The sequence below is a fragment of the Onychostruthus taczanowskii genome, unplaced genomic scaffold, assembly GCF_017590055.1.
Source record: "Onychostruthus taczanowskii isolate IOZ18803 unplaced genomic scaffold, ASM1759005v1 scaffold75, whole genome shotgun sequence".
Classification (NCBI taxonomy): Eukaryota; Metazoa; Chordata; class Aves; order Passeriformes; family Passeridae; genus Onychostruthus; species Onychostruthus taczanowskii.
In genome coordinates this window covers 203280-223857 of record NW_024505339.1, presented here as the reverse complement: position 1 = coordinate 223857, position 20578 = coordinate 203280, and the positions used below count along the sequence as shown (strand labels likewise).

Sequence of the window (20578 nt, the reverse complement as noted above, 5' to 3'; positions counted from 1 at the left end):
ATGCAAATTAGATGAAGTCTAAAGGAATGCTTTGAATAGCGGATGAAATCCTTGATAGCTGCAGAATCACAGCAATCTGTGTCTAAATGGAGCCCTTAATTTTCCCAGATCAGCAAAGCTTATTTGAAACCTCTGCCTGGGAGTGCTGCTCAGGCTGACTGATGACCTGAGAAGCCTGTCCCTCATGTATCATGGGTGGAAATGGATGGAAAAACAGGCGTTTGGGGTGGGGTTGGCAATCCTAAAAGGACCAAAATCCCAATCCAGTGCTTCTCCTGGTGTCAGTAGCACTTTGTGCCTGTGAGGGCAGGGCCAGCTTGAGATTTCCCAATTCCTTCCAGTCTGTTTAACCCATCCCTGCCCTGGGGCTACACTGAATTACCAGCAGGTAATGAATAAGCCTTTTTGTGATACAAAATGGTTTTCTTGGCGTACCCTAAGGATCTGCAGGCTCAGCCATTGGGCGGGTTCCTGCACTGCTGCTTAGCACCAGCCCCAGCGCAGGCAGGAATGCGCCGGGCTGGAATGCCGGGAATGCGGCCGCTCGCCTGGACCTGCAGGCAGGCTGGGACACACAGATGGCCGAGTATTTCCTAGAGAAATGCCTCCGATTCAGAAGGTTTGTGAGTAACTCACTGTTGGACAAACACGGGAGTGCACGGTGCCAGCAGCCTGGCAGGGGCACACACGCTGCGTGCCCCCTGCTCAGAGAAGGGCTCTGCAGGGAATTTCTGAGGAATGAGCTTTAAAATGAACCTTGGGATGAAGGGCAGGAGTGTTTGAGTTGCCTCAGCTTGCCAGGGGTGTTGCTGGGTGAAGGAGATGCTGCAGAGGGAGCAGGGCAAAGCCCAGGTGATGAGCAGTGACAGCAGCACTTGGCACTGACGTTGGTCACTTCATTTGTCCCTTGGGGCCTGATCCCGCTGTCCCCTCTTCCTTCCTTGTGGGATGTTTCTTTGTCTCGCTGATGACAGAGGAATGGTGTGCTTTCCAGATGAAGTCACCAACGTGAGCCACTCCTGCTGACCCACCCGTGGCTGTTTTGTGGCCGGAAAGCCGGTGCTTTATCAGATGGGATGGTCACCAGCTGGTGGCCAACCTGCCCCACTGACAGTGACATTTGATTTGTGGCTTGTGCTGTGTCTGTGCTGCAACTCTGTTCACCTCCTGTACAAAGCTTCTCCTTTATGACTGAACTTTTCAGCCCCATATCTCAGGGCAAAATGCTGCTTTTTCCCAAGGGCCAGACCATCCCTGGATATCCCCACAGCCACATCCTGCCAGGATCCTGTAGACCTGGACATTCCTGCACAGCTTTGTTAGTCTCCAGAGGGACGTGCTGTGGAAATGGCTGGGCCATTAGTGCAGAGTGCTGGAGGGCTGTGGGGGCAAAAATACATGGTGTTCTTCTGGGAAGGAACACACCCTGCTTCCTGGCCACTGCTGTCTGCGGGCCTTGTGAGTTCCTGGGAATTGGGCTCTTCCAGAGGCAGCCACTTTTGGGCACCGGGATGGTGGTGCAAGAGGGAGGGTCCCTGGATAGTATGGTGGGATTTGCACCCGTGGGCACCAGACAGCAGCAGTCCCTGCCTGCAGCTGGGCAGGGAGAGGCAGGCAATGCCAGAGCTGTCTGCCAGCTTCCTGCTCTGGCTCCTGAATCACAGTGCTGTGTAGGACGGAAACAGGATCCAGGGAGCTGGATCCCCACTGGGCGAGCTGCGCAGAGGCAGGAGGCTCGCTGGGCTCCTGCCAGAGCCACAGGCCATAGGAAAAGGCCTTTCTCCCCACACCCTTGCTGGCCATTCGTGCTTTGGCTGATCCCCCTCTCTGTTTTTTTCCATTGCAGGCATCCCCACTCTCATCGTCCTGGACCCCAAGGGAGAGGTGATCACGCGGCAGGGCCGGGTGGAGGTGCTGAACGACGTCGAGTGCCGCGAGTTCCCCTGGCACCCCAAGCCCGTGCTGGAGCTGACAGACTCCAACGCCGTGCAGCTGAATGAGGGCCCCTGCCTCGTTCTCTTTGTAGGTATGGATGGAGCATCCCTGCTGTGACGGCAGAGCCTGTGCTGGGGAAGGGGGCTGGGCAGCCTGCCAGCTTGGCTAGAGCTGGCCACGGGGCTGGGAACCTGCTTCTGCTGATGACAAGGTCCCACCCTGGGAAGGGATATCACTTCCGTTTCCATTTTCCATCACTGTGTGCTCACAGAAAGGCCAGTGGGGGGAGAGAGCTCCCTGCGGAAGCCCTTTAGCCCCTTTCCTGTACCACAGCAGCTCACAGGGGTTTGCCAGAGCCTGGTGTGCCCACGGGGCTCCTGCAGCTCCCACACACCACCCTGGGATGCGGTGGAGCAGCGATTGGCAGCACAGAGGAGCTGTCATAACAAAGGTGTGGTGGTGGCTGTGGATAGGAATGCTGATGAGCTGTTGGGAGTACGAGAAATACACTGTCACAGCTGGTGGTGGTGGAGATGGGAAAAGCCTTTCTGGAGCAGGGACTTCAGGCACATGTGATGTTACAGAGGAGTCAGGAGAAGTGTCTGTGCAAGGGATTATAGATCTGTGCTTGAAGCTCAGGGCTTGAGTCCCTGGGCTGAACAGGGCTGTGACAGTCAGAGCATCCTTTCATGCTCTGCTGGTTCTTGATTTCCCCAATTCCCCTGGCTGCAGGACAGGGCAAGTTTTTCCCCAAAGTTCCTGTCCTTTCACTGCTAACCCACACATGAAGCTTCCCTGCAGTAGAAACAGGCCTAGAGCTACAAATGGCTCATTCTTCATTGCTTCCCTGCCAGCAATGGACGCAATAACTCAGGAAAGGGCATGGCTGGGATGAGCTGTGCTGCAGGCTGAGCCCTGGATGGGCAGCACTGGAGTGCACACAATATCCCAGGGAGGGAATTGAGGGGTCCTAGGCTCTTGAGGGGGTGCAGCTGTCCCCTTTGTGGAGTTTGGGGGGGTGTGCTGAAGAAGCCCCCCTTGCCTTGCTGGTGCTGTGCCTGGCCCAGGGCAGGGCTCATGTCCCGCTTCCTCGTGTGCCCTTTGTGAGCAGCACACACTCCTCTGCAGCCCTGATAACGTGACCCTCGCTCCTTTCCTTCTTCCCTTTCAGATTTCCTTTTGACCCTGGTTATTTATTCAGCAGAGCCCAGCAGGGGATGTGAGCACAGAGCCAAAAATCCTCTCCTCACGCGGGAAGGACCGGCTGGCCACGCCAAGCCTGATGGATTGGGGCTGGCGCTGCAGGCCTCTGGAAAGAGTTATTTTTATCTTGCTCTGAGCAAAGTTTTTCTATCACCTTGCTGCAAACAGCTCATCAGGGGAGAACAGCTGGGGCTCTTGCTCGGTGCTTTTGGGGGTGGATGGTCATGATGAAACCCACCAGTGATGTGCTGGGGCAGAGATGCAGCTGGTGCTGCAGCAAGGCAGGCATTGGGAATGGGGGCTCCTGGCCAGTTTTGTCTTGCTGGGGAGACCCCCCAGCAGACCAGTGCCTGCATTGCACAGGCAGCAACATCCCCACAAGAAGGCAGGCTTAGCAAGTGCTGGTGCTGAATAAATCCTGACTGATGTACCTCCTTCCCCAGAGGGGTTAGGGCTGGGTTAGCCAGAGTGTGCAGGGCTGCCTGGAGGGCTGCCAGCAGCTGATGTTTGTAGGAAGAGCAATCCCTGCAGACACCCTGCAGCTCGGTGTATTTATCACTGCCCTGCACGCAGGACAGACCCTGAAATCCAGCGTGCAGCATCTCTGGAATCTCCTGCTTTGCTTGGAGAAGCCAGAGAGGAGGACAGGGATGTGTGAAGCAAGGGCAGAGAGGTTTCCTGGCATGAGCATGGCTTGTCCCAGCTGGGGCTGGACCTGTTGTGGTGGTTACATCAGGGACCACAAGAGGAGACAAGCAGCTCTCTTCTGCTTTCTTCCTTTAATGCCTAAAAGTTGTCCCCGAATTGGAATCTTTTAATCTCCATGCTTCCCAAGGACACAGACTCTCCTCTTCCCAGCTCACTATTTGAACTTCAGTGGTGGCTGGCTTTTGATTGATGCTGCCATCTCTTTCTCCCTACCTCTGTCAAATCAAAGCTGCCTTCACAGCGCTGAGACTGGAGCAGTAAAGCTGCAGCTCAGCCATCCCGAGGCAGAGGGACAGTGGGTGATGAGCAGGGGTGGCAGCAGCCTCAGATCACCGCCTTTGTTTGGTCTTCAAAACATGCTCGAACCACACAGCAGCTTTTTTGTGCCTGTTTGTCCCTGCACATCACCAACAGCACCAGGGAGTGAGCAGTGGAGTATTTGGGGAGCAGGAGTTGCTCTTCAGTTTGGTGTTTCCCTGCAGTGCATTTCAGCTGCTCCCTGATTCCTCCAGAGCCTTTGAAGTCCGTGGGCGCATCCGGGCTCCGGCTTCCTGCGTGGTGCTGCCGTGGGACAGAGCTGCCAGTGCGTGGCCCATTTGCATCCTTTGATCCTAACTTCCTTTTTTTGCCTTGCCTCCTTTTGTTTTGTCTCCACAACCCTGTACCCTGCAGATTCAGAGGATGACGGGGAGTCGGAGGCGGCGAAACAACTGATTCAGCCCATAGCTGAAAAAATCATAGCCAAGTACAAAGCCAAAGAGGAGGAGGCACCGTTGCTCTTCTTTGTGGCGGGTGAGGTAAGTGAGAGGAGAGCACAGGGCTGTGTCCTGCTGGGTATGGGGACTGAGCTGAGTTGGGTACTGCTGTTGTTGTTGTTCAGGGGGAAACTGAGGCACGGAGCTACTGCAGATGTCAGGCAGCACAGAGCAAAGCCAGACTTGAGGCCTGGCTCAGTCTGTGCTCTCCTTGCTGGATATTACTTCTAGCAAAGGGTTTGCTCAGAGATGCTCCAAAAGGTGGGAGAGGGACAGGCAGAGTGGGGCAGTGGGAGGGAGTGGAGCTGCCATGCTGGGGCTGCTGCCTGCTCAACCCTGAGGCTGTGCAGGCAGGAAAGTGGCTGGGCAGGGGAAGAGGAGCAGGGTTTGAGTTTCAGCCTGGCCCAGCTAGTGAAATTTTGGCTGTTTCCCTGAGCTGACCATGTTTTTCTTGGCTGGGATGGTATTTGAGGCATGTGCAGGCTGCAGCGCGCTGAGTCAAAGATGTGCTGGAGTGAATGGGAAGTGGGAAAACTGGAGGACTTCTGGCCTCCCTTTCCCCTGCACAGACACTTTGCCTTGCTGCAGTCTGGCAAACCAAGGTTTTGTGTCAAAAAAGCTCCCAGCACCCCCAGGCCTGCAGTTCCCCTCCCACATCACTGCTCAGGGCCTGGGCAGGTGGCAGCCGCTGCGCCTGCTCCGTCCCCGCACGCCCACGTCACAGCCGCAGCGTTCCATGCGCGGAGCCCTCCGGAGCCGCCCTGCGACAAAAGGGTCCCCACTGCCACACCCAGGCCCCCCCAGCCAGCCAGGCCCCCACTGCCACCTCCCACAGCCCCGTGGGCCCCTGTGTGCAGCCGCTCCCGCTCCCACCGCCGTAACGGGTCTCTGAGCATCCCAGCTCAGCCCTGCACCCTTGAATAAGTCCCTTGTTGGAAAGGGCTATTTTGGGAGGGTCCGGGACCTTCCCCCCTCCCCCAGAGCCTGGCTCGCCGGCTGTAGCTGAAACATTGCTGCTATTCATGCAGCTCCCGACGGCCCTGCGGCGGCCGGCCCGAAGAATGGGGAGCGTCCGGCACATCCCATTCATCCGTCACCTCAATAGCCGGGAGCGCTGGCCCCGGGGCTCCGCTGGCCCCCACGCACAAAGCAGCCCGGCCATGGCCGGAGCAGGCGCCTCCCATTGCTCTCCCAGCACCGTCTGGACCGATTTTGCATTGATTAAAAATATTCCTTGGTGCCTTTGTAAATAAAGGATGAGGCGTCCCGACACCTGGGTGGGGGGCGGTTGAGGCGACGAGCCCAGCCCTGCTGGCCCTTCCAGCCACGTGGTCCAGCTGCGCCAGAAACCCCTGCAAAGGAAGGGGAGGCGCGAGCCGAGCTCCCCAGCGCTGCCGCCACGCGCTGCAGAGCCCCGGCCGCCAACCAGGTGGATGGATTCCATTCCTGCCCCTCGGAAGGGGCGCGCAGGAACGCCCCGCTGCGGGTGCGGCGCATTGTGGGCTCGGTGACGAATCGCGCCAGCGCCGGCTCTTTGCATCCCGCAGCCTTGGGAGGGATAAATTATTGCCTTTGCCCAGAGCTGAGCCTTGCCTGGGTGAGGGGAGGGCAGTCCTCTCCCCCTGCAAGCAGCCTGCTGCTGCTGTGTGTGCCCAGACACGGGGACCTGCTGGTGGGGTCTCGTCGTTGGCTCAAAGCACAAGTCTTCATCCCGTTCCCGTTCTTTGCTTTGTTCTGGGCGTGCACTTGGGTCCCTTTGGTACCCACCCTTGGTGAGCAGCGAGGCCGTGGCTGTGCTGGCAGAGCTGGCAGTCCCCACATTCAGCACTTGTCCCCAGTTCTTTGAACTGCGGATGTCCCAGAGGCTCTGGGGTGGCCAGGGCAGCAGGTCAGTCTGGGTTGGAGGAGTGCGGGTTGGAGGAGTGTATGTCCCATTCCAGCCTGGGATAAACCAACCCAGTTTGGTTTTGACGCAAACCACAAGCAGAGCAGGAACCAAGATGGGTATTGCCTGTGTGCTGGTGGTACTGCAGTGCTGGTGCAAGGCCCAGCCTCTTGGGATCCACTGTGGCAGCAGCAAACTGCTCCTGCTCTCCTGGCTCTGCTGTTGACTCCTTTGTCCTTCTCCTTTTGGCCTCCAGGACGACATGACCGACTCCCTGCGGGATTACACCAACCTGCCCGAGGCTGCACCCCTGCTCACCATCCTGGACATGTCAGCCCGGGCCAAGTACGTGATGGATGTGGAGGAGATCACACCTGAAATCGTGGAAGCCTTTGTCAGCGACTTTTTAGCAGACAAGCTAAAACCCGAGCCCATCTAAGGGGCCCTGTGCCAACAGACGTTATTTAAAACTAGGTCTCTCTTCCGCTGCTTGTGGATTCTCCAGCGTGTCCTCACGCCCGACCCAGTATCCAACCTTCTTGTGGTGCCTTGTTTTACGCAGTGAATCCTTCTCCTAAGCAAACTCCTTGAGATGCACTTTCAGCAGGGAGTTGTTGGCGTTTGGAGACTTCGCTTGTGCTTCATGGTGATATATTCTCTAATAACCAGGCCAGAACTGTTACTGTATCGTTATTTTATACATGGCACTAGCTAGCAGGCAAATCTTTTTGCATGGTGTTCTTCCCAACGTATGCATCAGGCAGTGGGTGGGGTTCTTGGGGCTCTTTTCTTTCTCCTCCCCACCTTCTTTCCTTTCTCACCACCCCTGCTGACTAAATGACTTCCAGGAAGCAATAAGGAAACTGTCCCCATCGCCCCTGGCCAGTTCTTTCTCTCCCACGAAAGTGCCCTGACAAGGCCAAGACAAAGTCTTAACTGCTGACAACCTCTGAAAGACCACAGCACAGCCAAGCTCTTCCTCCTGGGGGTGAGACCTTCCCTTGTGGGTTTCCCACCCCCCACTCCAAGCACCGACAGCCTTAGGCAGCGCTGGCTGTTGTGTCAGGGTCCATCCCCCTGCCATGGGTGGGTATTCCCTCTGTCCCTCCCACTCTGAGCCAGGAGGAGGATCACCACCGGGCTGCCCTCACCTTTTGTCTATTCCTTGTGCTCTCCCTGTCCCCTCTCGTCCCTCTCTCTGGTATGAATTGTCCTTTCCCCTCTGTGTTAGTTGATTGAGCTGTTTTTCGTAGGTGTGTCCCAAACTCAACGTTAATGGTGCTGTTCTTTAAAAAAAACAACCAAAAAAAACCCCCTCCCAAACCCTAAGAAAAAAACCCTCCCTCCCTAACCCAAGCAGCACAGCCGAGCCCTTGAAAAGTGACATTGTAAAAACTGTACATGGTGATTGGAACTTTGTAATAAAACTGTTACAATGACCTCGTCCCGGAGGTGCAGATTGTTGTGTCCTCAGAGGAAACCTGTGTGGGGGAAGAGGAGCCCGACCCCATGGATAGGTGGCTCCAGGGATTGTGTGATGCCCTGAGCTCCCACAGCCCCGGCCTGTGCTGCTGTGTTCCCCAGGAGGGAGGGAGCCCTTTGGCAGCCACTGGGGCGTTCCCAGCCTGAATAGCCCGTGTTGTGCAAGCCACTGCTTCTCCCTTTCAGCTCATTAGTCAGCCATGGCAGGATTACGGCCTCCCCTTTTATCCTGCTGCAGCTTCCCGCCCTGCCGGGAGCTGGGAACGGCCGCCAGCTCGGCCTGTATAAACCCAGGCTGTGTTTTGCACGTTTCAGGGGTTCCCCTGTCCAGCAGTGATGAACTGACTGGGGAGCAGCTGCAGGAGCAGCCCAGCCCCTCCCAGCAGTGTGGGCAGGAGTGCTGGAGCTGGGACACCCCACAGCACAGCCACCCCCGGCCAGCCTGGCCGTGGCAGGGTTGGAGGGATTGCTGGAGCACAGGATTTGGGTAAGCACAGGCGGGACCCGTTCAGGCAGCAGCAATCTGCTCTTTGTGACCCAAAACCACAGCCAGCAGCCAGGCTGGGAAGGACACAGGCTGTCAGCAGCAGCCTGGCTGGGCCAGCACAGACAGGGATCTGAGGTCTCCGTGGATCTGGATGGAAGGGCCGGAGCAGGGAGGGAGCGGCTGAGGTGAGGCCAGCGCTGCTACCCGGCCCTTCCCTTCTCTCTAGCATCACCGTGTGGCCACCACATCCACTGGAAGCCACACGTTCAATCCCGCACTCTCCAGCCTTAAATACTCATTTTCTACAAACCAAACAGCCCGAGCTGCTCTTTTATTAACCCTCAAGGAACCAAACAGTTCAGCCTGGCACAGGCAACTTCTGCCTGCCATCCTCCTGCTTGTGCCTCCACAGCAGCTGCCTCTTGCCCTCGAACAGCACGATGCCAGCAGCAATGGCAGAGTTGAGGCTGTCCACGCCTGGCACCACGGGGATGAGCAGTCTCTTCCCCTCCGTGCTGGCTGCCAGCCCCAGTGCAGCCAGGCTCAGGCCCTGGGTCTCCCCTCCGATCACCACGGCCACCGGGGCCCGTGCCCAGTCCTCGTAGTAATGCTGTGCAGCCAGCTCTGGGACTGCTGCTCCCTCCTCATCCTCGTGCTCAGGAGCAGCCTTGGGGCTGGATTTCACAGGAGCAGAGCCAGCCCTGCCAGCCCCTCTGGGCAGGGACGTGCTCCCTGCCGCAGCGGCGGGGTCCTTGTTGTCGGCCACGCAGACCTGGGTGCCCGCAGGGAGGTTGGTGGGAACAGATTCCCAGTCCAGGCTGGCGAGGATGGGCACACGGAAATGAGCCCCCATGCCTGCACGGAGCACCTTTGGCTCCCACGGATCCACACAGCCTGGGAAGAAACGGGGAGAAACAGTGACAGCACAGGGATCCCAACAGAGGTGGGATTCAGAGCCGCAGCCAACCATGCCAGCCACTCCTTAGGAACTCTGGGGAACATCTTCGAGCACCTCGTTCCCTGCCTTACCCCCAGGCTACTCAAACTTTTCTCTTACCTTTGGTGAGCAGCACTTTCTCACAGCCTGCTGCTGCTGCAGATCTCAGAATAGTGCCCAGGTTTCCTGGATCTCGGATGTTGTCGCAGATGAGGAGCAGTGGCAGGGAGTTGGCGAGCTGAGCTGCAGGGTAGGACATCTTGGCAGGGTCAGGCTTGGAAAAAATGCCTGAGGAAATGAAGCGTGACAGGTTTATGACTGACCCACCCCAAGGAGAGGCCTGCTCTGAGAGAGCTGGCCCAAATCTCACTAAAGATGTGCTGGAGGAAGTGTTAGGAAAAGCACCACCTAAAGGAAGTTTGAGCAGAGTTTGTCACTTGGCAAGGAAAACTTATTTTCCAGCAGTGCTATGTGTAAGGAAAGATTATTAAGAGAGTCATTATCCTAAATATTAAAAGTTTCCCTTTGGGCAGTGTTGCAACTGTTTCAGAGGCAACTCACCTAGAACCCCCTGAGGAGTCACGAGGTCAGACCAGGTCTTAATGTCTTCAAATTTCACCTTAACCAAGCTGGCTCGTTTTATCTCTGCCTCAGGCAGCAGCTTCAGGTGCCCCACGGTGCTGAAGAAGAGTGTCTGTGGCACAGCCCCTGCCTCCAGTGCATCCTTGATCAGCCTGTGCCCCTCCAGCAGAACCTTCCCGTGATTATCCCGAAACTTCTTTGACTTGGCGATAGTCACCACTTTTCTGTGGAGAAATTATTCAGAGAATGTGGCTGTGATGTTCACAACACCTTCAGTCTGACCTTCATCAGCCCCTGAGAGCTTCTCTGGGAGGTCACAAAGGTGACCTGAGGGATGATCTGTCCTGGGAGGAAAGGAGCTGGCTCTGGGGTGACCTCAGATCACCTTTCAGTACCTGAAAGAGAGCTGGTGAAGGACTGCAACAAGGGTCTGGAGTGCCAGGACAACGGGGAATGGCTTTACACTGCCAGACGGCAGGATTAGATGGGATACTGGGGAGGAATTCCCTGTGAGGGTGCTGAGGCCCTGGCACAGGTCAATCCATGACACCAGTACAGCTGTGGCTGCCCCTGGATCCCTGGAAATGTCCAAGGCCAGGCTGGATGATGCTTGGACAACCTGGTCTGTGGGAAGGTGTCCCTGCCCACGCAAGGGGTGGAACAGGACGGGCTTTAATCTCTCTTCCACCCCAACAATTCCCCGGTACCCTCCCGGTACCTTCAGCCCGGCCGGGCCCCGCTCCCCGCGCTCACCCCAGCCTGCGGTCCCCGGGCGCCGCCTTCTCGTACCACAGCCCCTTCGCGGCCGCGCCGCGCTCCACGGCGGGCGGAGGCGACGGCGGCGGCTCGGGGGGGCTCTGCGGCTGCAGCACCCGCACGGGGCTCCGCCGGGGGCCTCAGCAGCGCCCGGCACAGCGCCGGCCCGAGCGCCGCCATGGCACCGCCCCGTGAGGGCAGCGCCGCCACGCACGGCGCCGCGTGACGTCACCGCCGCCGCGCACCGCGCCGCGTGACGTCACCGCCGCCATGGCCGCCCGCAGGGCGCTGCACTTCGTCTTCAAAGTGGGAGACCGGGCCCGCACGGCGCGGTTCTACCGCGAGCTGCTGGGCATGAGGGTGAGCGGCGGCTGCGGCCGGGGACGGGCGGTGGCGCGGGGACGGGGACGGGAATGGGAAGGGGAACGGGACGGGGACGGGGACGGAGACGGGAATGGGAATGGGAATGGGAATGGGGACGGGAAGGGGAAGGGGAACGGGAGGGGAGCGGCTGAGGGGACGGGGACGGAGACGGGGACGGGAATGGGAATGGGAGTGGGAAGGGGAACGGGAGCGGGAGGGGGACGAATGGGGGAATGGGAATGGGAATGGGGACGGGAAGGGGAAGGGGAACGGGAGGGCGACGGCTGAGGGGACGGGGACGGGAATGGAGATCCGGATGGGGATGGAATGGAAATTGGGACGGGGATGGGGATGGAGACGGGGATGGGGATGGGATTGGATGGAGACAGGGAAGGGGACGGGGATGGGGATGGAGTGGGGATCGGGATGGGGATGGGGACGGGAATGGGGATGGGAGGGGGATGGAGATTGGGATGGGAATGGGGATGGGAGGGGGATGGAGATCGGGATGGGTTAAGGAGACGGGGATGGGAGGGGGATGGAGATTGGAACCGGAATGGGGGTGGGAATGGGACGGGAGCCTGTTCCTGCCTGCCCTGACCCCGCTCCCTCCCACTTCCCCGGCCTGGGGAAGGCGTTCCGGGCTGGAGCGAGGGGATCCTCGGGGTCCCCTCCCGAGCATGCTGTGGCCCTGCAGGTGCTGCGGCACGAGGAGTTCCAGGAGGGCTGCAAGGCCACCTGCAACGGGTGAGTGCCCCGAGCACCCCGTGCCGCTTTACTGGCAGTAAAATCAGGGTTGTGTTGTCTTTTACTGAATTGCTTCCCTTGGAACCTACAGCCCCCCACTCTGTGCAGGTGTGGGGCTTGTATTGAGCGTAAATACCACACCTCTAGATTGGTATTAACTGAATTATTTCTCAGCTTGCCAGGAATTACATCCAGTTCCACTGATTGTTTATGTAAGCGTGGCACAACCAAGGTTCTTGAGTTAAAAATCCCTCCTGGTAGCCCCAAAGGCTTTTGTAAAGAAAAAGGAAAGAAAGAAAGAAGAAAGAGGAATGCATTTCTTTCTGAAGAGGATGTAATCTTACATTTGGTGCCCTTTCCTACTTAGCAATAAGGAAGTGATTATGTAATTGCAGCTAATGAGCATCCTGTGCCCTTAAAGCACTGTTAATGAGGTAGAATTGCTTTTATCATATGGCCATGAATGACAGCCTGGGGTCAAAGCTGCCATGATCTCACTCTAGAAATGCAGCTCCTGCTTGAAACACAAATACTTGCTGCTCTTGGTGGTTAGCTTCAATACTAATGACATTAAAACATGGACAATGTGGATATTCCAGCCCTTATGATGGAAAATGGAGCAAGACCATGGTGGGCTATGGACCAGAGGACAATCACTTTGTGGTAGAGCTGACTTACAATTATGGCATTGGAGAATATCGCCTGGGCAACGACTTCCTGGTGAGTTCCACTCCAAGCAGCCCCCCCTTCTCATGATAAGCTGATTTACCTGAATAATTAGAAGCTCATTTGTTGTATGGGTTGTGCCAGCTGCTTTTTTTTTTTTTTTTAATGCTGTTTGGTCCTAAACACTTCAGTGTTGTTTTTGTGGTTGTCTCCAAGATGGAAGAGCAGATTTGTGCTCACTTAAAGGTCCAGGAAACACTTTTGGAGCTCTGCCTCTGCTCTTTGTGTAGGACAGCTGGTATTTGCTGCCAGATCCAGCATGGAATGCTGACCTAGGAAGGACTTGCTGCAGGAAAACACTCATATTTATTATTTTAATAATTTTTTTTTTGGTTTAGTGGCTGGCAGCAGATGGGATCTCTGTTTGCTGTGTGAAAACAGGTGATGTCTCTGCATGCACCCCATGGATTGTGTTGTGTCCTCTCTAGGGCATCACTCTGGTGTCCAGCCAGGCTGTGAGCAATGCCAAGAAGATGGGGTGGCCCCTCAAAGAGGTCACCTCTGGTGTCTTTGAAGCTGAAGCCCCAGGAGGATACAAGTTCTACCTGGAAGACAAGGAACAGCTCAGGCAAGGTGAAATATTTACCCCTACTGCTGTTCAGCAGAGATTTACCAGTGGGGTATCCGAGTGTGTTTATTTTGATGGCATTTTGTAAAACAGAACACTTCTTTAATAATTTCTCTGTTGCTTCTGAAGAGTACTAGTGGCATTAACTGTGGGTTTAAACCTATAATATGTTTGTAGCTAATTTGAAATTATTGCAATCCTCAAGATCCCGTGTGGAAGGTAACCCTGGGTGTCTCAAACCTGCAGAAGTCTGTGAGCTACTGGTCTGGTTTGCTTGGGATGAAAATATATGAGAAGGATGAGGAGAAGCAAAGGGCTTTGCTGGGCTACGCTGACAACCAGGTCAGTCCTTGGAAAAACCACTAGAAAAACTTCTTGTTTACTGAGAACAGAATCTTAAAAGGAAAAAAGTTCTTAATTAGAGCATTGAGTGTTTTAATTGAAGCTGTATACACTCAGCTGTGCTTTTACAAAAATCAAAGCTGTGCTTTGCTCTGGCTTGGTGGGAAAGGTGTGGATGGGGGATTTTGGAATCACCTACATCCTGCAGGAAAAGCTGCAGCCTGGAGAGCAGTGGAGCAGTGTCCCTGCAAGCCAGGCTGGGTTTTTTTCCCTGGTGCAGTGCAAGCTGGAGCTGAGGGCTGTTGGAGGAGCAGTGGATCACGGGACAGCGTTCGGCCGCATCGCCTTCTCCTGCGCCAAGGACGAGGTACCAGCCCCACTTCCCTCAGCCCCTCCCCATTTTTATTATCAACAAAACAATCCTGAGCAGATAGTTCATCTTTGCAGTGAGGTGATTTTATTTTGTTTGCTGTTTCCAGCTGCCAAGCATTGAAGCCCTGATGAAAAAGGAGAATCAGAAGATTCTGACGCCCCTGGTCAGCTTGGACACGCCAGGCAAAGCCACGGTGCAAGTGATTATTGTGGCTGACCCTGTGAGTGACACTGCAAACACTGACTGAGCTGGCCTGAAATCTCTCCTTGCCCTGGGTAATAACCAGCTGCTTCCTTTCAGGATGGCCATGAAGTCTGTTTTGTGGGAGATGAAGCCTTCAGAGAGCTGTCCCAGGTGGATCCTAATGGTGACAAGCTGTTGGATGATGTAAGTGACTGCAAATTCATCTTCTTCCTGATTAGAAGTGACTGCAAATTCATTTTCTTCCTGATTAGAGATAATAAATAAGAGAGAGAGATAATAAAAGTGATAATAAAAAAGAAATATATTAAAAATTATTTTTCTTTATTATTTTAATATTTTTATAATTTTTATTATTTGAATTAATTTTATATATTCTTTTTCTTCCTGATTAGAGATACCCGTAGAGATACCTGTAATTTTTCTCATAAAAATAATTATATTTTAAATTATTTTTATTTATCCTTTTTATTATTTTCATATTATTTTTCTTCCTGGGTAGAGATACGTGTAATTCTTCTAATAAAAATAATTATATTTTAAAATTATTTTCATTTATTATATTTATTACTTTTCATATTTTTATTATACTATTTTATTATATTTTATTATATATTTTTATTTTTATTTATTTAAAAATTGAACAGATTTAATTATTATTTTATTTTATATATCCATATTTTATTATTTTTATAATTTAAAAATTTTATTTTTAAAATTTCAGTTTTTACTCATAAAAAACTGAGTTTTTCCTAGAAACAAATCACCCAGGCTTGGTAAGGAAAATAAATCAGTTTTTAAAGCTCACTTGTTGCCCTGGGTGGAGTTGCCCAGCCTCACTCTTGGGGCATGGTCACATTGTTTGCTGTGGCAGAGAGCATTGCTCCTCACTGTCAGTTCTCCTTAATATAATATAATAAAATATAATAATAATATTTACCCCTCCAGAGAGCTTTCCTCCTGTTCTGAGCACATCCCCCTGTGTTTGTGCAGGCCATGGCTGCAGACAACAGTGACAAGTGGTTTGCTGAGCACAACAGGAAGAAGATTTCAGCTTAGCTGGGAGAGGAGGAATGGACTGGGCTGCTCCTCCGTGCCTGGGAGCTCTTCCCAGAAAATGCCAATCCTGCTTCAAGTGCTGCCTTCCCAATCAGAAGGTGCTGGGATGTCCCGTGGTGGTTTATTTTTTGGGTTGATTTGAGCTGTTGTCTCTGGATTTCAGCTGCTCTCTGCCTTTTTCACATCTCCTCCTTCCAAAAAGCAGCAGCAAAGGAGCAGCTTGGCTTCAAAAGCAGGGATCAGGAAAACCTCACATTTCTGTGGTGTTGTACTTGAAAGAAAGGTGAAGAGACACGTTATTTTCTGATTAATTAATATCCTGATTAATTTGCTTTGGCTGTCCTTTATTTGAGGGCTGGAGAGGAGATTTTGAGGAAGCTGTGGCTGCTCTCCAGTGGGGTGTGGGGTGCATCCCTTTCTTGGGAACAAAGAAATGATCTTGCCAAACTGTGGATACTCCACTCCTTGTTTTCATTCCAAGGTGTTTCCCCAACTTTTCTTTTCCCCATTTCCAAGGGGAAATACATTCACTGGAGAAGCCCCTGGGGTGTTTCTCACTGGGATCCTGCTGTTGGTGGGGTGGTTTCCAGCCCTTCTCCAGGAGATTTCCACATTCCAGGAGGGAGCTGAGGCTGTGCTTTGGGGTTTGTGTCTGCTGAGGTGCCAGGGGCAGCTTGAATTAAGTTTTGCAGTTAGTTTTTGGTGAGAAACTGCCTTTGGAAATAACAGTTCAGGGTTGATTCCTTAGGAATGAAGTCACTCTGCTTTTGCTGGGAATGCAGGAGTCATTCCTGGCATTGTTTGTGCCAGGTACGCTGCCTGACTGCTCATTTTTGTGGTGAAAACCTTAAATAAAACACCTCAAATTGGGTTTTCATCATGGAACTGAAATGAGTTTCACAGGGAAGATCAGGCAGTGTTGGCACTTGGAGCTGGAACTGGAAAAATTCTAACAGGAAAAATTCCTCACTGCGATTTTGTCCGAGCTTTTCAATTCAGTTTTGAATCCTCTTCGTCAGATTAAACACGTTGGTACAGGAACATGGAATTAATGAATGAATTAATTAATTCAGCCCAATTCAATTCGTTTTAATGATGGTTTTGAATTCATCAAATTAAGCGTGTTGATATTGGAACAGGGCAATTAATTAATTAAGCCAAATTAAGTTTGTTTTAATGACGGTTTTGAATCCTGTTCGTCAAATTAAACACGTTTAAGCGTGTTGATATTGGAACAGGGCAATTAATTAATTAAGCCAAATTAAGTTTGTTTTAACGACGGTTTTGAATCCTATTTGTCAAATTAAACACGTCGATACTGGAGCACGGAATTAATTAATTAATTAATTAAGCCAGATTCAATTCGTTTTAATGATGGTTTTGAATCCTCTTCGTCAAATTAAACATGCTGATATTGGAACACGGCAATTAATGAATGAATGAATTAATTAAGCCAAATTAAATTCGTTTTAATGACGGTTTTGAATCCTGTTCGTCGAATTGAACGCGTCGATATTGGAGCACGGCAATTAATTAATTAATTAAGCCAAATTAAATTCGTTTTAATGACGGTTTTGAATCCTGTTCGTCAAATTGAACGCGTCGATATTGGAGCACGGCAATTAATTAATTAATTAAGCCAAATTAAATTCCTTTTAATGACGGTTTTGAATCCTATTCGTCAAATTGAACGCAATTAATGAATGACTTAATTAAGCCCACCTCCGCGCCGCCAGGGGGCGCTGCGGGCGCGCGGGAGGGCGCCGCTCGCGGCGTGACGTCAGCGCACCGCCGTCGTGACGTCACCAGCGCGCGGCGCCGCCATGGAGCCGGCGGAGCGCGGGGCCGCCGCCATGGCGCCGGGCTGTCCCGGGGACCCGTGGGCCGTGGGCGAGGAGACGGCGATCCTGCACGGCGGCTTCCTGCTGGCCGCCCGCCTGCTGCAGCCGCGGCCGCTGCGGGAGCTGCGCAAAGCCGACTGGCCCCGCGCGGGGGTGCCCATCACGGACGCGCTGCGCGAGATCGGCGAGCGCTGCCCCTCGCCGCGGGGCCTGTGGAAGAAGGAGGCCGTGGCCATCGTGTGGGCGAAAATCCTGCTGCCCGCCCCCCCCGCCGCCGCGGCGCTGGAGTGCGGCTGGAAGGAGGACGGGTTCTTCTCGGTGGGCGCGATGATCCCCGACGTCAACCACACCGCGCTGTTCGAGCTGGTCAAGGCGCTGGGCGCGCCCCGGCTCTTGGTGCAGCTGCTGCTGGCGCTGCCCCCGGCTGCGTGCCGGGGACAGCTGGAGAGCTTGGTGGAGTACATCTCCAGCGAGACATCCCCGTCGGACGTCAGGTTCTTCTTGGACGTGTGGTGGGAGGTGCTGAAGCACAGGGAGGGACAGGAGGATGCCACGGTGTCGGCGTTCGGCGATCTCATCCATCAGCACGGCGGGGAGTCTCCCCTGGAGGATGGGCTGCAGCCCCCTAAGAGGTTCAAGGGTGACCCTGGGAGCGCCTCAGCGGCCTCCGGGCTGCCTACGGTGCTGCTGCAGGGGTTAAAGCAGATCCGAGGCAGCATCGCCCAGCCCCACCTGAGGTGCTACGCCCTGGCCAACCTGGCGGAGCTGCTGTGCCTGTCCTCGGAGCTGGGGCCAGGGGACAGCCCCCTGCCCATCACAGAGCACCTGGCCAAGGTCAGTGCCATGGTCAGCCTCTGGAGCAGTGACACTGACTGCCAGTACCACCCCTGCGGGCTGGGAGAGAAGGTGAGGGAGGCAGAGAGGAGCATGAGCCTCCTGTGCCTGACCAGACTCTCTCGTGAGGAGCTCTTTGGTGGCTTGGACTTGCTCTGCAGCTTGTTGCAGGCCTGGGGAGAGGAGCTGCAGGACACTCTGAGGGGATCTGAGGAGCTGTGCTTCGAGAGCTACCGGCTGCTGGATGCTCTGGCCAGCCTTGGGAAGAACCTGGATTTCATCTCAGAGACCAGAGAGCTGGGGGAGGGTGAGACAAAGGTGGTGTCAGAGCTGACACAGCTCACCAAGGACTTCCTCAGGGACACCAGTGCTGTCCTGGAGGACGTGGACACCAGCCTGGTGTCTTCAGTTGCCATGGCAATCATTGCACAAAGGCTGGACCGCCATGTGGACACGTGCTCTGTTTTTGCATCTGAAAAGACCTGGGCTTTTTCAAAGGCCTGGGTCGAGTGCCTGGTGGAAAACAAAGCTCTGTTCCAGACCCCTGAGCTAGTTTTGAAACTGCTGGAGACGCTGGTGAACTTTACCACATCCCACCATGACAAGGAGGCCCAAGAGCTGCAGATGCAAGTGACCAAAGCCATCGTGGAGTGTTACACTGGGCTTTCGTTGAGTGACAAAAACAAAGTGATCTCAGGTGTCCTGTTGTCCTGGGGTGGCCCAGGTCTGTCCCAGAACGTGCAGGTTGTCAGGGAGGGGTTCCAGGAGGACCTGAATGTGACTTTGAACCAGATCACAGAGAGTGTGTCTGATGAAGGCCTGGCCAGGGCTGTGGATTCCATGGCCAGGCTGATGCTGCTGTCTCCTGAGGCCACAGTGAAGCAGGTTTGTCATCTTGCTGTGGTCAACCTTGGAGCACACCAGTTCCTTGCCCAAATCCTCTGCTCCTTCCCAGCACTGAGCTTCCTGGAGAGCCATGAGGATCCAGGCAGGCCACGCAGCCTGGTGGTGAGGTGTCTGGAGGAGGCAGTGTGGGGGAAGCTTTCCACAGCAAGGGAAGAGGAGCAATTCCTTCAGTTCCTGGCCTTTCTCTTGCAGCCAGGCTCAGCCACCCCACTTGTGTCACCTGCAGAAGTGACCAAAGCCTTTGTCCTTCCCTGGTTGAAGTCAGACTCTGCTCAGATTGAGCTGAGCCTGCAGATCCTCAGTAAGGTTTTGGGAATACCATCCTGCTCAGAAGAGCACTGGATCAAATCCTGCCACCCCTTCCCACTTCTCCTCAGCCTCTGCAAACTTCTGGATGGTTACACCAAGTACTGGCATCAGCCTAGGGAGCAGCTCTTCCCTTCCCTGGAGACCAAAGAGCTGATTCAGAACATCCTCTGCCAGCTGTGCGAGCTGGTGGGACCAGAGACCGTCCCCTCCTCGGAGCTGTGGGTGCAGTCGCTGGCCTGGCTCCACAGGAAGGTGGCATCACTGGACTGGACCGTGGGGCTCCGTCTGAAGAAGCTTTATGGGGACCACTTCAAGAACGAGGTCCCAGCCACGCTGTTTGAGATCTGCAGGCTCCCTGAGGACGAGTGGACATCCCAGGCCTGGCCAGCCTACGGGGCAGGCAGCGGGCTGCTGGCGTGGATGGAGTGCTGCTGCGTGTCCCCAGCGCTCAGGGACACCATGCTGGCGCTGCTCACCGTCAACGTGGACAACCCAGAAGAGGTGAATCTCTTCAGCAAAGGCTTCCTGGTGGCTCTCATCCAGGTGCTGCCTTGGTGCAGCCACGGTGAGTGGAAGAGGCTGGTGCCCGTGGTGGAGCAGCTGCTGCAGAGGCAGGTGCTGCACGTGCCCTACACGCTGGAGTACGTGCAGCACATGCCCCTGCTCAACCTCCGCCCCTTCGCCTGCCACCTGCAGCTCTCCGTGCTCCTCCTGCGGGGCTTCCAGCTCCTCTGCAGCTCCAGCTGCTCCAGCTGGCTGCCACCAGAGGCCTGGCTGCACGTGGTGCAGCTGTACTGCGCCAGCCTCACCGACCTGCTGGCCTCCCTCAAGGCCACGGCGGGAGCCGCGGCTCAGCCCTGCGCGCAGGAGCTGTCCTTCACCTGCATCCAGCTCTTCTGCCACCTGCTGCACGTGGCTGCCATGCTGCCGGCCGCGGGCTGCGAGGAGCCACTGCTGGTGGTGGCCCTGGAGGTGCTGTCACAGTATGAGGTGTGCAGCAAGGCCGACGGGTCGCCCTGCGCCGCGCTGCGCAGAGCCAACGAGGGACACTTCCTGCAGTCTGTGACGGACAGCCTGGGGCACGAGGAGCTGCGCAGCACCCTCCTGCAGAAGCTCAGCAAGCTGGGAGCACGTTCAGAGCACTGATCTGGACCTTGTAAGATGTGTAATAAACCCTTAGTTTTCTATTTTGAGTTTATTTCCCCTGCTGTGTTCTCCCGCTAAGCAGTGGAAGTGGCCGTATGAAGATGGGTAGGAGGAGCCACTTTGGTTTTCCTCTGGAATAACTGGGCACAGCTGTTCCTGAGCCCAGCTGCCAGTTCTGTGGCTGCAGCCTTGCCTGCTGGCTCTCTGCGTTTACACAGCAGCCTCCAGCATCGAGGAAATCGCTTCCCTCTGGCTGCTTTGCCACCAGCCCTCTCCTAGTCCCCAGAGAATTGCTGGTTTTGCCACGTGCTGCCTGAGGCTGGAAAGCAAGTTGGAGGCTGGGAATCGAGTTGGGTGAGTTCAGGACAGGCAGGAACCTTTGGAAATCCATGTGTGCTGCTTCTGCCCGGAGGTGGGGGTGCAGCAGTAACCC

At 54.7% G+C, this 20578-nt stretch overlaps 4 protein-coding genes across 5 annotated transcripts in view; 3 read left to right on the top strand and 1 right to left on the bottom strand.

Moving 5' to 3' along the window:
• The window catches only part of NXN (nucleoredoxin), a 46885-nt gene extending 38955 nt beyond the window's left edge, over positions 1–7930 (top strand). Inside the window, exons 6-8 of the mRNA XM_041423114.1 lie at positions 1847–2026; positions 4519–4643; positions 6743–7930. Of these exons, the coding sequence (XP_041279048.1) occupies positions 1847–2026; positions 4519–4643; positions 6743–6925 (488 nt within the window). The 3' untranslated portion in view covers positions 6926–7930. The remainder of the gene's footprint in view (positions 1–1846; positions 2027–4518; positions 4644–6742) is intronic.
• An 843-nt stretch (positions 7931–8773) lies between these two features.
• Positions 8774–11002, bottom strand: MRM3 (mitochondrial rRNA methyltransferase 3). Its single transcript, XM_041422842.1, has 5 exons — positions 10945–11002; positions 10728–10869; positions 9954–10198; positions 9513–9680; positions 8774–9349 (listed from the first exon to the last, which is right to left on the bottom strand). The coding sequence occupies exons 1-5, from the start codon at positions 11000–11002 to the stop codon at positions 8814–8816; spliced, it is 1149 nt and encodes a 382-aa protein (XP_041278776.1). The 3' UTR covers positions 8774–8813.
• On the top strand, positions 10981–15436 carry GLOD4 (glyoxalase domain containing 4). 2 transcript variants are annotated; one of them, XM_041423148.1, is made up of 9 exons: positions 10981–11090; positions 11791–11840; positions 12440–12560; positions 12995–13139; positions 13340–13476; positions 13757–13843; positions 13956–14069; positions 14150–14236; positions 15044–15436. In XM_041423148.1, the coding sequence occupies exons 1-9, from the start codon at positions 11001–11003 to the stop codon at positions 15107–15109; spliced, it is 897 nt and encodes a 298-aa protein (XP_041279082.1). In that variant the 5' UTR covers positions 10981–11000; the 3' UTR covers positions 15110–15436. The 2 variants fall into 2 exon arrangements, with proteins under 2 accessions (XP_041279082.1, XP_041279081.1); XM_041423147.1 differs by having other exon boundaries at positions 10989–11090; positions 11728–11840.
• Positions 15437–16874: 1438 nt separating this feature from the next.
• GEMIN4 (gem nuclear organelle associated protein 4) lies at positions 16875–20237 on the top strand. Its single transcript, XM_041423039.1, has one exon. The coding sequence runs from the start codon at positions 16933–16935 to the stop codon at positions 20143–20145; it is 3213 nt and encodes a 1070-aa protein (XP_041278973.1). The 5' UTR covers positions 16875–16932; the 3' UTR covers positions 20146–20237.
• Positions 20238–20578: the final 341 nt, after the last annotated feature.